Raw genomic sequence first — 16,316 nt, 5'->3', positions numbered from 1 at the left:
AGTAACCTCTGTGACCCCAAAGCCTACCCTTCAGAATTCCTCAAAATGCTCAGTTTAAGTTAAAGTTTTTTTCTGCTTCTGATGTCGGTATGATGCGATTACAACAGTCATGTCAAACGCACTGCTCTCACTGTGAATGCATACAGAAATATTTTTCTTGTGAGCAGCAGCCATTTAGAAGAAAGCTGGCTCAAAGGGAGGGGCAGAGGGGCAGTAATGGCTTTTCTCAGTAAAACAGGCTCAGAGACTATACAAAGGTCTTGTGTGAAATAAATAATTTGAACTGTGAATCGTGTAAAACTACTCCAATAGACCCTAAGAATAAAAAACATGGATCTGGAAATGGGCCTAATAGGTCCTATTCAAGTATAAATAGCACATATATGTTTGCTTCAAAAACTAAGCCATTGTGCTCGGCTGGCTGGGGTGATATTACTGTTATGTCTTTCATATTACATTATATACTTACTTGCCCTCATCTCTTCAAATGTAGAGTATGACGAACATTTGGTTTCTCGAAAAGCTTTCAAGGCTGAGTCGGCTGCCTTTGGTGATGTCTTGCTTGAATTTAATGTGCACTAGTTGTCAGTCATCACTCTATCCCATTTCTTACCAACTGCAGAAGCAAACAGTTTGTACACTTGTATGGGCACATATTGTGTAAACACCGTCTAATGCCATTCAGTCTGCAAATTCCAGGCAGCCTGCTTGATGTTTGTATGCTCAAACTGCCTCCTAGGAGGAAACTGCTGCCAGTCCCAGGAACAGTGCAATTCAAATGTGGTTCACAAGCGAATGAGCCAATAAGCCGAACCAAGCGAGCCAACGCATAACCGATGCAGCAGTGTTGCATCTTCCTCTTCACCCAGCCCTCCTGCTCCACCATGATCCGAATACGAGAAAGAGTGAGACAGTCACTGAGACAGAGGGAGAGAAAGAGACAGGTTTCCCTACTCTCCCTACCTAACCCCACCCCCAACCCCCACCAACCTCACCCCTCCCAACTCATTTGAGAGAGAAGAGAGAGGATGTGACAGCCAACACAGGCTCTCGTCAACCTTACCTCAAACATTCCTGTGTTCGTGGTTCACACAGGAGAGGAGGTGACAGGAGGCACATGGATAAAAGCGCCGCACACACACAAGCGCACACGCACGTACACAGTGCACATGCGTGCGCACACAGACACGAACGCATGCACAGTACTTGCCCACAGATCTCTAATCTTCTCCTCAAATCATCTCCTATCAGCCACAGCAGCCTTCACTGCAAATTGTTCCTGCGTGTGTGTGTGTCTATGTGATCAACCAGTGGTGTGACTCAGCCCCCCAGACAGCGATGGTGGCTCAACTTCTCCCTTTCTACACACACCTCATCCACTTTGTGTCTTTTGTAATGGATAAGGCAGATAATCTGCTTTTGTCTGAAAAATGTTTTGGTCTATAGAAGTGATTATGATTTCTGTGGACTGTCTGATCATTCATGAGCAGTGGATACTTAGACTGTAAAATATCCTTACCAGGACAGCAGCAAAGCTGACCTTGTGCTACATTGTGAATGTGCTACCACAGAGCAGACTGTGCATATTGTCCAGTGTCTATATAACACTATGTCCAGCGTTAAGACAAATGCTTCCCTTCTATTTAATGAACCTTATTATTGAATTGGATGTAAAATATAGTGCTGTTATAATAATAATGCACAATAAAACAAAGCAAATCATTTTATGCTGTGAGTGTAACTAGCAGGGAATGGCTGCCCATTTCTACATAAGATACCAAAACCATCTTCTTTTTCTGAGTGACCAAAGAATCAGCTTTCAGCTAATGGAGAAGAACATTTAACATACTTGCATGTGGTGTAACATTTTCCACAGTACACTCTGTTCTGAATTAGAAGCTCTTTTGGAATATTTACCATCACATGTAGGTAAGGGGTGGCTCCACCAGTGGTTCTTCTCGCACACTAGCGGCTCCTCATGACTGAGTCTATAACCAGAGTCACAACCAAACGACACCGTGGATCCGATGGAAAAATCCTGTCCGTACCGAATACCATTGACAGGGATGCCGGGGTCCAGACACGAGTAGCTGTCCACTGTGACGCCTGACAAAAAGAGTCATTTTGTTTGATTCAAAAATCATTTGAACATTAAATGTTACTTTACATAAACAAAAATACAAAAATATGCAGTACAAGGTAGACTGTTTGTTATTTGGTGACAGCCACTGAGGTGAGAACCACAACAGAAGTGGTTTTGTTTACCTTCTCAAGTGTTTACATGCCATCTGCTGTCAAATTGAACATACACTTCAGATAAAAATGAAGGTGGAGTTTGAAGATACTGGCGGTCTACGCCATTAGTACTGAGTGAATGGAAGCAAAACAAGGGGGTGGATGGGTGGGTGGTTTGGGTTCTTCTTGTTTTTAAATCAACATCATTTTGTAACTCAGAGTATAAAGCATATCTATCTTCTGTACAAACAATTAATGCTTTCAGTTTTTGTTGAAAAAAATCAGTTCAGGTTCCTGGGCACCTTACTTTGGAGATTTTCTGGTCACACCCAACTGGAGAGATTGCACATATCTCATCTGGCCTGGGAACACTTTGGAATCCTCCAACTCGTGGACCCTGTGGCTTGAATACCCTGCTCAGGCCGGTGCCATCAACACCCAACTTCAATTTCTTTCTGATCTAATATCTCATATGCATTACAGCTGGTGTGAACCAAACAGAGGATGGTGTCTAATTTTTCTGTAGGCAATGCAAGGTAAACTTGTGAAACAGTAGCATAATGTCGTGAGATCACGGAGAATATGAATGTGGTAAAGAGCATACTTGTCTCTAAAAATATACAATATAAAATATATTTAACAAAGTATCTTCATATGAATGGATCAGTTTTAAATGCATGTGTATTTTTCATTTTTTTGTGTGTAAAATTTGCAGCTATAAATGCATATGCACGTGCACATACTATATGTGCATACATATATAGTGTTTGCATCTAACTTACTTTCATAGAGTATTTTGAAGCCAGCATTTGACCGGCTGTTATCAGTGGTAAACAGCAGATAAAGAAAGTTGCTGCTGCTGAAAAGGAACTGGGGGACTTGGGTGCCATTAAAGGAGCCAACCAGAGGAGACAGGAGGTTTGGACCATCATGGATCTCCAAGAAGTCATAACCCAGTTCTGTCTGGAACCTGTGAAGATAAAATGTCAGGACATTATATTATAACTGATTGTGATTTAAAAACACTGATGAGATAATGAAAAGTTCTTCAAAGGTTTCACACCATTTACAGGTTTTGGAGGCAATTTTTTCAATATAAATACACTTTACGATTCGTAAACAACAGTCTATGTCTTGTCTCTACCAGCAGTTCACAGCCCAGAGAACACATAATTTGAACAAAAATATTGCCTGCCTTCCTAGTCAAAAGACAGCTCTGTCAAAAATTTACAGCCTAGAGAATTATGAGTCATGTGATATTGTAGGCGAATCTCCATAAACTTTAAATCTTGTAAATCTTCACTGTTGCTTGTTACCCATTCAAAGCTCTTTCTAATATTCAGAATCAAAGAGTTACTGTATGCCACCCACCTGTCAAATGTGATTTTGATGGCACGTCCAGGTTCTGCTTCAATCACCCACTCACAGTTAAGGGAGTCTTTGTAATAACCAGGCCACCCAGGAGATAATATCACTCCACTTGGAGCCGAATAGTGGCCTCCACATGGGGCTGTGAGGGGAGAATAAAGAGGCAAGTGAGAGAAGAAGTACAGGACACCCAATGTGTCCAAGTGCAAATTAATGTGTAACGAAAGAAATTACAATACTGTGCAAAAAATTTGAGTCTCTGCTCATTTGCAGTAATACACTGAAACATGTACATGGTAGAAATACAGTGTATAAGGCAAAACAGAGCGTGTACAATTCTAATAAACTAGAAAGTCAATATTTGGTATGACCATCTTCATTCATCAGCACAACCTGAACTGACTTAGTCAAGCTTTCTTGCAGTTTCTTACAGTGGTCATTTAGAAATAGACATTCAACCCCAGACTACATGAATAATGTTGAGGTCCAGGCTCTGGGGAGACCAATCCATGACTGATACTGAAATGCAGCCCTAAACCACGACAGAGCCTCCACTGTGGGCGTGACACTTTCATCTGACCTCCTCTGTACATATTGATGACAATTTGAATCAAACACTGCAAACATTGGATTCATCACTCCTAAGCACCTGTTCCAAGTTCACCAAGTTCTGTTCAGCGAACAGTAAATAGATCAACTGAAGGGCCAGATGCGTCATTCAGGTCGTGTTTCAGGTCTTTATTGGATTTTATTTCCTATTTCTTCAGGACATGCCTTTAAATCATCTAATGTATATCGTTTTTTAGTCACTTCACCTTTTGTCCTCCACTTGTCCAGTTTCTTCAGATTTTTTAAGGACGGACTGCACACCATGCTATGCCAAGTTCTTAGCTAATAGTGCTTTTTGAATCATCTCGCTGATGCAAAAATCCTATTTTATGCTGGTCAGTTGTGTTATCTTTAAATTTTTTAAAGATTCAATTAATAAATGAGAGGTGAGTGTTGCACAGTACTGTATATTTAGTCAAGTTTAGCGAATCAGGCCCACCTGCTACTAATAAGTAGGTATTTTTATATTTACATTTTTAAAGTTTTCCTTTTTTACATTGGAGTTGTGCAAAAGCAAACTCATAACTTGAATTTTACTGTTTATTCTGAACACAGTGGACTTCTGTGGACTTCGTAATCTTGGGTCAAAAGGAAACACGATTTCAACACTTCTCTTTTCTTTTAGCTGCACAAAAGTTCTATTATGTTCACCAGCTGGACACTAACACTGTTGGCTTTTGGCTGACAGCAAGCTGAAAAATGAAAAATCTGCTAAAATATTTATTACAAATGAGGGAAAGAGAAGAGAACAGTTTTATGCATATAAGTTAACTTGTCAGTACGATTAACATTTTCCACACTAGACACAGGCATTTGATGCTTTGGCAAAATAGCCTATACGTAGCATACTGTAGGTTTAATTACCATTTAAATACTCCAAAAAACATGCAACAGATTCAGATTCTTGCCCTTGACAGAGATTCTGATGAAGCAACCCACAGCTTTGAATATTTAATAAAAATAAAGATAAATTGTGTGCTCAGAAATATGTCTACAGTACATGATGCAAGGCTAACATAAAATATTCATATTATGTAAATATACACGAACACTTAAAAGGAACATGAACAATCACTCACCAGTTATTACAATGTAGTATTAGCCTAGAGCTATTCTGCTGCAGTCTTTTTTCCAAATTTATTTAAACTTTAACAAAGTGTCTCAAGTCAATTTGTTCTAGTCTGTACCTCCTGAATACAAGTAAGTGGATTTTCTATCCAAGTGGTTATAGACACACATTAGATACAATGGATCTTTGGGACTTTAAATGACCTGGAGCATAATTAACACAACCCTTCTTTGTACAATCAAAGGCTTTGTCACCAATAGCTGTGTTGAAAATATCTTGAGCTAATTATATTTACCACTGGAGCAATTTCAAAAGCACTTGTGCTCTGGCGAACATCTCTTCATTCCGTTTGAGAATCGCAGGTCAAATTCGCATTTTATTTTTCTGTACTCAACAACTTTTACATAAGCTGTTGATTACACTCTGAACTTATGCGACTTTACTTTAAGGTAATAATATAAATAACTTCAGGCAAAGTGCTGCGCCACGACTTTACTTGACATTTGAAGAACTTTGTCACAGTTCTGTTTAACACATTCACATAGTGCCCAGTGCCTTTACTTTCACATTGAGTTACCGGTCATCTCTGCTGCACTCCTTCCACACAGAGAGGATTTTAAATTGCCAAGTACTACTACAGACAGAATATTGGTAAGCTATTAGCTATGTGTGTGGCAGCAGTTTATTAACAGTTATTTCCCTCGGTGTTTAGGTTAACTGGCCACCTCCATATTTTTCCTTCTGTTGAACTGACAGGATATAATTTCTGCCTCCACAGAGTTTTTACAGCATTAATGATGAGATCTTGGATAGCATATTGTTCCCTAGTTAATAGTTTAAGCAGCAATCCAGCCAATATTTACCTTCACATTTAGGAATAGGCCCACTCCACATGACTTTTCCTCTTTCTAACTGACAGGAGATGGTCTCAGTTCCTTGGGTTTTGATAAAACCGTCCTCACAAACCACAGAGATGGAGCTGCCAAGCTGGAAGCTATCACCAAAGCGGCGAGCGTTGATGGGAATGCCAGGGTCTGGGCACTCATTATGGCCAAATGCTGTGGTAAAAAAGTTACAAGGAGACACAGATATGATGAGGGAGATATTGGAGACTAGCGCTTCACATAGAGAGACAGACACACACACGAGAAATGTTATTAAAGAATATGAGACCTATACTTTACAGCCATTCACAGGCTATGTTTTGCTCATCATTTTGATGAAATATTTCAGAAGTGATGATACAGATCTATATGCTGCTACTTGAAGTCTTCTGCTGTTCGGTCCTTGCCAGCAAAATATCTAAAAAATCTCTTGTCTGTTTTATGCTCCCATCATGGTGTTTGCACATATGATCATTGCTCATAATACAGTATGTTTGTTTGATGCTTTGTATGCATCTGCTCCTGATAAAACTATAATGGTCCGGCTCATCATATTGGAACCCTGTGCAAAGTCCAGCCTGTGAATGCTCATGTTTTGCCAGTTGAAGCAGTTTGGTGTTTTTAGTTGATAAAGAATTAAAGATGCACTCATAGAAAAAAATAAAGTTATATACACAAAATGATGTGAGATGACACATCACAGATAGAGTGTGAGAAAACTCGTGGACAGAACACTTTGGCAAATATGTTTGCCGTCAAACGCAGTCTGATGCAAAGATCAATATCAATTTCCATTTCTGTTGCCCAGTATCCAGACGTGTTTTGCCTAAATTAGCTCAAAGACTGCAAGCGGGGGCAAGATCCTATTTGGTGTGTATGCTGTATCCTGATGTCTTATAAGCTAGTCAACAACGCATCACATAGATTTTGATCAGTTCCAAAGATTTGCACAGATGACAACAATGTAAGGGAGACGGAGCTAAAATTCTAATGTCTATTCTAATGCAGGTTAAAGAGGCACGATATGATGTTTAAAAAAAGACCATTTATGAATTTTTGGAAGATGAATTTTTTTTCACTTTTGACGGAAATAGGCTAACTGTTTCCTCTTTTTTCAAGTCTTTCAAGCCTAAATACATCCTGGACCTCTCTATGTACTGGACGCACAGAGATGAAAATGGTATCTATCTTGTCATCTGAGTCTATGTTTGACAACAAACAAAAATGTTTGCCCAAAAATGTTCCTTTAAAGCTTCTCTTGCCTTTGCTACTTCTTTGTTCTGCAACCTACACCTCTTTTCTTAGCTGCTATAATAATCACAGGACCTCTCTTCTATAACCCGTTGTCTTCAGCACTACTGAAACGTGTAGTTGGTAGTGAATTAAAAGAGCTTTATCTAAATCAAACTGAAATATTTACTACATGGTTTTCAACATCTTGGTTAGAAGTTATGCCAAATTTTACATGGAGCTCTTTGCAGATGTCTTGAGCTACCCCTCATTTATGTTGCTAGGAAAATAGGGAATAGGTACAGCGATTTACTGAAAAGTGCAAACATGCATCCAAGTGTAGCATATAAAGCAAAACCACACTTGTTTGTACAATCGTAATGGGCCTGGAAGTCAAAATTTGGTATGATCACCAACACAACTCTGTTTTCTTCTCATTTCTTTAAGTAGTGTGTAAAAATAGTTTTCTAGGCTTCTTGAAGGACATTCAAGGCTCTTCTTTGGATGTTGGCTGCTTTTTGTTCTGTTCTCTGTCAAGATGATGCCACAATGCTTCAACAATTTTTAGGTCAGGTCTCTGGGGAGGCCGATCCATGACTGATAGAGTTCCACTGTCTGTTTTTTTTTTTTTTCCCAGGTATTGTTTTACTGCATTGGGATTGTATTTGGGATCACTGTCATGGTGAAAAATGAAGCTGTTACAGGTGTTCAGATCATTTCCAGATGGTACTGCATGGTTATGGTGCTTTTCTGCATTCATAATACCATCAATTTTGATAAGATCCCCAACATCACTGGATGAAATGAAGCCCCAAACCATGAGGTTTGCGTTACGTCGGTTCATCCTTTGAGTTAGTGCTTTTTTATGCTTGAGTTATTTATCGGTCAGTCTCAAGTAACATTCCTCTGATAATGGCCAAGTACAAGGACGGGAGTGAAAATGAATGAAAGAAACAGCCTATTGTCCAAAGGAAAACCTTGAAAGACCTTCAGAAAGCCTAGGGAACTAATGCTCAAGATCACTTTAAAAGATCACTTTACAAGAAAGTCTGACTCCTTGGAAGCAAAATATAATGAAATGAGCGGTGGCTCAAGAGTTCTGCAGAGTACTGTGTAAAGTGCAATCATATATATATAACACTATATTGCTTCAAAATTAACAGTGCCTTTATTTCAGTCTTTTTGGGGTTCTATCATTGCAAATTAAAAAAATATATGGCTATAAATAAAATTTCAGATTTCAAGCTTAACTTGGATTTCGATCATGTAAAGCATTTTATGATAATTCTATTTTTAGCAGAGAAAACAAAGTTGCTCATTTGCCTAGATTTAGGCCTAAAAAGGAGGATAGAATACATACTACTGTATGTGATATTAAATCCTCTTCCTGACATAGAGTGATCAGCCTGAAACTCCAGCCTCAGTGTGTTGGTATTAGACGTCAGATGGGAGGGACTCTCGGCTCCAGAGAACCTCCCAATGACGGTGGCATCATTTGTCTCGCCATCTTTCACTGTTAGGGAATCATAAGGTGCCTCAAGGTCAAAGTCATTAAATGCCAAGTGTATTCTGGAGCCCGGATCTGATTGGATGAGCCAAACACAGTTCATGTTGTTCCCATAGCCTTCTGGGTAATCCGGTGAGAGGACGGTTCCTGAGGGAGCAGTGAAGTTGGACATGCAGGGGACTGTGGGAGGAAGAGAATTACAAAATCACAGACAGTAACAGACAGAGAGACAGAAAATTTTCAGAAAGCATATGAGGGAGGGGAAAGGCATACAGGGAGAGAAATTTTCTGTTAAATATTCATCTCCACAGCGTCATCGGTCATCATGCGCCCCAGGCCATAATAAACTCTGTACTGTCGCCTCAGTGACAGGTCAGACTGAAATTTATCAACATCACAGCAGTGCACATGCCACATTTTTCTAGTTCAATCCAATGCTGTCATATACCTGAAAATCAATTACAAATAATTTTACCACTTACATATGCATATAGGGATATTTGCAGACCATTGATTGTTGTCTTGGCAGGAGATAGTTTTTTCTCCAATCAGCTCAAACCCAAACTGGCATTCAAATCTCAGGATTCCTCCATTTGAAAAGTTGTCACCTTCTCTTATTCCATAGAGAGGAGTTCCAGGGTCTCCACAACTCTCTTTGTCTATTTCTGGAATGACACAGATTCAAAGGAAGACATGAACAGCAGCATGGTCCCCAAAGACGGCTATAAACAGGCCATGTTGACAGGAATCCTAACCTAAACCATTAAGATCATATGCTATATACTTCAGTCACTGTGAAAAGACAACCCATAAAAAGATAACATGAAAAATGGCAAAAAAAATCCAGCTGCCAAGTAGATGAAACATAACAAAGTAATTTGCTCATTCAGCATGAAAAGAAGAAAAAGAGTAGCACATACCAAAGGAAAACTGAAGAAAGAGCTGGGACTGACATAAAGTGCTCACTACATACAGCCCAGCAATAGAAAACAACTTTATAGAGACAATTTGTGAGTACTGCAGTCACAGAGGTTGCCAAACTTGGTCAAAGTGTTGGGAAATTTGGTGAAACTAGCTACTTGTTTACAATCATTACTTGACTCTTATTTGCATTATTTAAATATCAATTTTGTAATGCTTCTATCATCATTTGTTTTTTTACAAAATCTTGCCGTAACACCCATGACTGTACAATTTGACAGCAGTAGAGCAGCGGTCCCCAACCCCCGGGCCACGGACCAGAGTCGTTTGGTACCGGGCCGCGAGAGTTGAGGCGAGGGTTTGAAATTTATGGTTTTTGGGGTTTTTATTGGTTTTTATCATTGTTTTTTAATCGTTTTTATCGTTAACTCAGTTTCCCTGGGTCTTTTTGCGTGTGTTATGAATAAATCTTCTTTTTTTTGGTACCGGCACTGGTTTTATGTTGTTGACATAAACCGGTCAGTGGCACAAAAACGGTTGGAGACCGCTGCAGTAGAGGACACCTTGGGTCACGTGGATGGTACTTTTGAAGTAGTTTTTGGTGTTATGAAGAAACTCAAGGGTGACAAGACACTGTAAACTTTATACCTTATATCTGCAACTCAGCTTTACACCTGTTACTTCAGTTTCGTGACTTTAGCTAAATTATAAATTAACTGTTTTTGACAGCCAGCACACCGAGTGTTTCTTCCCAGAGTCTGGCCTTAACAACATTTGTGCAACCATGCAGTGCTATCAGTCTCAAATCCTCCGTGGTTATCTTACTGTGTTGTGCAACACTATGTCATGCTACAAGAGCTCATCGTCCATTTTGAACAGAAACACACTGCCAACTGAATCTAGTCTTACTTGAAGGTGATTGGCTCTTGTTTTGCTGAGTCATGCGAATTTCTGAAATGCGTCTGCTTCTCAGTTCATGTAGCCTGGAGCAAATTTTGTATCCCTCTCTTTCTGTTTCCTCCTTCCCCTGAGTTTGCAAGTATTCATGACACATCTTTTTTTTAACATTGACTCTGACCATAAGGTTGGACAGATCCTTCTTCTGATTCTACATAAAGGCTCCACTGTGTCACCATAACTCTTTATAATATGTTGTATACGGGATATCAGGAAACATACTTTCTATTTTCCCAGCCTTCCTCTCTTTTAATCCCCTGCTCTGCTTTCCTGTTTTCAGCATTATTTACAGGAGTGGCCCATGGCACAAAGCAAAGGTGTGTGTGTGTTTTTGAGTGTGTGCGCGTTTCTGTGTGTTTCACTGTTGCTGCGAATGTGTGTCTCGGTGTGCGTGCTTGAGTGCGTGTTCGTGATGTATTGCATTAATTTCCATCATGACATCGTCTTTATGAGACCCACAGACTCAACCAATCACAGCCTGCCTAACACACTTGCTTGCACGTGAACACACACACACAGATGCACAGACACATAGCGAAGGAATTGAGAACAAATTACTTTGGAGAGAAAGCGGCACGCTGTCGGAACATTCCTGTATTGCTACTGCTTTTCTTCCTCACATGCGCTCACACACACACACACACACACACACACACACACACACACACATAGTACAGTACATGCATGCAACACACAGAGACTTAAACAAACCCAATCACCCATATGCAGTCAGTGTCTTCCTTTGCATCATACACACTGATGCATCCACACACACACACACACACACACACACACACGCACACACACACACACACACACATATATAATCCTATTGTATTTGTAACAACAAGGCTGACAGATTCACAAAGGGGATTAGACTCCTCAAAGAGTATCTAAGAGTGTGAGTGAATATGTAACTTCTACATTATGTCTGGATTGCACATTTAGCTAAATTCCAATTCACGCCATATTCTCCACAAGAATACATACCCTGATGAGGTACAACAATAAAACCAGTGGCAAAAAAAGAGTGAATAACACTGATGAAACCTTTCGTCCAGGCATTTACTGTAGGTTGATGTTAACTGTACAAGTAACTCCCATCTAAACACATGCCTGCAGCCAGCAAAACACCATAAAAAAGATCCATAGGTGTTACCCAGGTTCTGTAAGAACACGAGACCCATCCCTCGAGGTCCTGTATCCATGACCTTGTGGGTCAGAGCCATTTAGGTGTGACAAGTATGACCTACACAGTATTAAGCAGGTGGTTTTCATCTTCTTTGGTACATACAGGCACGTACAGACACACAGGCACACATAAAAGGGTAGTGTGCAAAATACACTACCTATTCCATATCTGAAAGAATAAGGTAATAGATTTTGGAAGGGATAATGAGACTGAGGGAAAAACTTTATTGGCTGTTTCTCTTTTGTGACAACTGTAAAATGCGCTTTAAGGCTTTGTTGCTAATGGTGAATGAATGCGTAATGTATCATATGCATAGTCTAATCTCTGCTATATGCTGCAAACTGTTTCTTTCAACTGGAGGCTGCCGCTGTTCTGCTATAACAGAGGTCACAAAATAAGAGCATTAAACCCATTAAACCACAGCAAATAATAATCTAAGGCAGCTCTTATAGCAACGGAAAAAAAGAGGTATTGAGTGGAAAGTCTATTAGTACTCTCAAACAGGTTTGCAATGTGAAGAAGAAATGAGAAATTCAGCCCGTCTAATTAGCTTGTACTTGTCTGATTCTGTGACCTAAAGGGAGTGGCTCAAATTGACTTGTTCACACTGTAGACATCAGCGAGGATGCTCTGTTGAATAAAAATGATCTCATTTATTACACTCACAATACTGACATTCTTTTCTGCCTCTCTCAGGTTCCAAACCAGGCCACCGAGGAGCTTTTGAGGATTGATTCGATGGGAGATGTGTATAAGAAAGACATCAATTTTCTGTTCTCATTAAAACACACAATCTCTGTCAGTGCTTGTTACACAAAGTGCACAAAATGTTTTCTATTCAATTGTGTAACTTTCAAATACCAGTAAATCTCACTAAATTGGACTTCAGGATGACAAATAACAACTGGGGTGCATTCTTTGATCTTGACACATTATGGTGCAGAAATGTATCACTTCAGCCCGCTGTAAAAACGCCTCGGCAACCCACCCACATCCTGCCTCATGACCTTGTAATGATCATCAGTGAGCTTCAGAAAGATTCCTGCAATCATCTATGTAGAAAAAAAAAAATACAGACCACAGAACGAGACCCATGTTGCACATATTGCAGAGGCATTTTTGTCAATAATACTTTAGAGATGTTTAGGTTACTTCTCTCCATCTGGAAACATCATCCCACAAAGTCTAAAAGAACAAATCTGAACAACTAAAATAAAAGTGAACGTGCAACAGCCGTCAAGTACACAGTATCAAATCAAACCAGAAGTGCAAACCAAGGCTGCCGAGTGTATACTTAAGTAAAGTTAAAGCACCGTTTTCCAAATCTCGCTTCTGTTTAAAGTAAAAGCAAAGAGCTTAATGAGCTCTAAAAACCATCTGGAGCTCCTCCTCAATGAGTTACTTCATGACCAGCGAGGGCCAAAATTACATCTTGTAAGCAAACATTGCGAAATCAGTCTGCGTCTGTTTATTCTAACTTAGCATTTAGAGAATCCCGTGGACTGGGAAACTGACGTCTGAAACCACCATTGAGCAAAACAACTCTTCACTCATTGTGCCTGCTCAGTTACCCAATGCCATGTCTAATTTGAAATATATATAATTTATTAGGTCTTAATGTGAGAAACAATTAAATGCCTTGTAAATTTGGATGGACTGATCAGCATATATAGCATTTCAACACCACTGCCTGGACTGAAGATTACATGAGTCAATAATTCATGAATAGAAAATGAAATACGCTTTACAGAGTTGTGATTAGGTAAGCCCTGCCCTTCACGAGTTACCTCGGGAACGCACACGCTTACAAAAAAGAAAAAAGTAAAAAATGCATCTAGCTTTGACTCACTACCCCAATACTCAGCTTACCCACTGTAAAATTGAACCACATTTCTGGTTATGTTGCGAATAAATATTTCATGAATTTGTATTTTATGGTCCCTCTGCCGCACTCAATGAATGCTGTTTCATCCGCTATGATCAAGAGGGTCCTTCTCAATACCTGAACTATGTACAGTGGAATTGAAATACCACAGGCTCTGCAAGATCCAGTGTGGCTTTTGTTATTCTTAGAAATACTGTGTCCACCAGTAAATAATATCCATAAGATAATTCGGTTTATCTGTCAGGCATCATTGCAAAGTCCCTCCCTCTTTCTCACTCTCCATTTAGAATAACCGTGCAATCTGATTAGTCCATAAACAATTCTCATGCATCTATCCAGGTTGCACAGAGAAAAAAACCCAGACTGCTCCAAGCTGAAGAGAAAAAGATGAAGAGGACTGGACAAATGATAGACAAAGCATGGCAGGGTTAACACAGGAAATGTATTATAGATAGAGGTAAAGAGTAGTGTATTAGACAAACCTGCTGTCACACTTAAAAATGCATGGAAGCACAACCACAGACCGAGATGAATTCATCACTGACTGCCATACATTGCTGTCTCTCTGTCTCTCTCAGCACACACATACATTAAGGATCCGACGAATCAAGGGTCATTGTGCCATAAAAATCCACCTTGACATCCTTCCCTCCAATAAAGCACATCACATATTAAAAACCATAAAGAGCAGATGAAAAAGCTAAAATAAAAATCTCAGAAGTAACAGCTGAAATTATGGCTCAGTGATGGGATCGTGTTTAAGGCAGAATAGAGCAGAAAAACAGCAGCCTGTACACTCAAAGTCAAGTATGGGAATATCAGCATATAAATTGATGATTTTAGTCTTTCCTGTGCAGCAATAGCAGATAAGCTAATAGCGCACTGCGATAAGCCTGGCAACACCTAACTACAGTAGAGGGAAAAAAAAACATTTGTCATGAGATTAACACCATTTCACCCTTTTTTCAGCTGGCCACGAAGCAGGCACTTGATGTTTATGCTGCACTTCTCAAGTCTGCTAGATCGGCATTATATAACACAGGATGATGGGATAATGCGAGAATGATGCACTTAAAAAAGCTGGAGCTGGGGGGAATGACTCATCGCTGGAAACTAATTCTCAAAATCACCATTCAGATGTGTTTGTATGAAAAAGTCAGAAAAATGATTCAAATATTTGCACTTTTTGTTCTTTTAAGGCCACCATACATTAAAAAAATCCATACACAGATTTCTGTACTGTGTTTATGGACACATACTATATGACAAAACTGGTAATACAGATTACTTGCTCAAAATTAATACACGGTCCAAATCAGAGTTTTTCTTGGCTCAGAATTGGTTGTTAGAAGTGAATACTGGCAATTACAAAGGCATAACACACCTGGTAATCAATTTAATAGTCGCATTCCTTATCAAAACACTCCTTGAAGGCGAGCAAGAGCCAATAACTTTTTTCAAATGGTAAGAATCAGCGAGTACTCCAAAGCGGACCAGAGGGTATCCTCTGTGTGGAGTGTTGACTGCTGCATCAATCCAATTGGCAGCTGGTGGGTTTAAATTATAGAAAGCAATGTTGGTACTCTCAAATCTCACTCAGTACTTAAAAGCTCAAAACTAAGATGAAGTGGTGGTGATGCTTGAATGGTGAAGCCCCTCTGCAGTCATACAAAGAGTCTTACAAGGCTTTTCAGCCAAAATTATTAGTTTAATTCCCCCACACTGATACCCATAGCCTCACACCAAAACTGTCTTTTCTTTTTGATTTTTTTCGCTGTTTTTGCTAAAACAATTGGATAGTAAAGATGGACTTTATTCAAAAACTCCATCTCATAAAGACAAGAAGAAGATTCAGTACAGTTTTTTCTTCTGTGTTGTGGTAATTCTATTTGGAAAAGAACATATTCATATTTTCAATATTAGTTGAACAGTTGAAACAATATGATTTATTCATCAGTCCTATCCACCAAAAAGAAGAAAAACATAAACGCTAAACAACAGCAAGAACACTATACTGCTGAAACTAATGAACTTGAGTGACATCCCGTTTTTAATCCACAGAGTTTAAGGTTTAATGTGATTTTGCCCCACCCTTTGCAGGTATAACATCTTCAACTCATGGCTTTTCACAAGGTGTAGGACTGTATTTATGGGAACTTTTGACCATTCTTCCAAAGGTGTATTATTGATGTTGATGTTGGCAAAAGGCCTGGCTTGCAATCTGTGCTCTAATTCATCAAAAGATGTTCTGTCATGTTGAGGTCAGGACTCTGCGCAGGCCAGTCAAGTTCTTCCACACCAAACTCTTTCATCCATGTCTTTATGGACCTTGCTTTTTGCACTGCAATCATGTTGCAACAGGAAGAAGCCAACTGTTCCCATAAAATTGGGAGCATAAAATAGTCCAAAATGTCTTAATGCTCAAGCATTAAGGGCACATTAAGAGTTCCTTTAACTGG

At 39.5% G+C, this 16,316-nt stretch overlaps 1 protein-coding gene across 1 annotated transcript in view; it reads right to left on the bottom strand.

Annotated features, from left to right (window-relative positions):
* Positions 1-16,316, bottom strand: part of csmd3b (CUB and Sushi multiple domains 3b) — a 361,413-nt gene that overhangs the window by 83,335 nt on the left and 261,762 nt on the right. Inside the window, 6 exon segments of the mRNA XM_019350799.2 lie at positions 1,918-2,106; positions 3,018-3,205; positions 3,607-3,745; positions 6,145-6,339; positions 8,756-9,082; positions 9,385-9,567. Coding sequence (XP_019206344.2) covers positions 1,918-2,106; positions 3,018-3,205; positions 3,607-3,745; positions 6,145-6,339; positions 8,756-9,082; positions 9,385-9,567 — 1,221 coding nt within the window.

This window comes from Oreochromis niloticus, linkage group LG22 (assembly GCF_001858045.2).
Source record: "Oreochromis niloticus isolate F11D_XX linkage group LG22, O_niloticus_UMD_NMBU, whole genome shotgun sequence".
NCBI lineage: Eukaryota > Metazoa > Chordata > Actinopteri > Cichliformes > Cichlidae > Oreochromis > Oreochromis niloticus.
The sequence above is the reverse complement of the archived record's forward strand: the minus strand, read 5'-3'. Positions and strand labels throughout refer to the sequence as shown.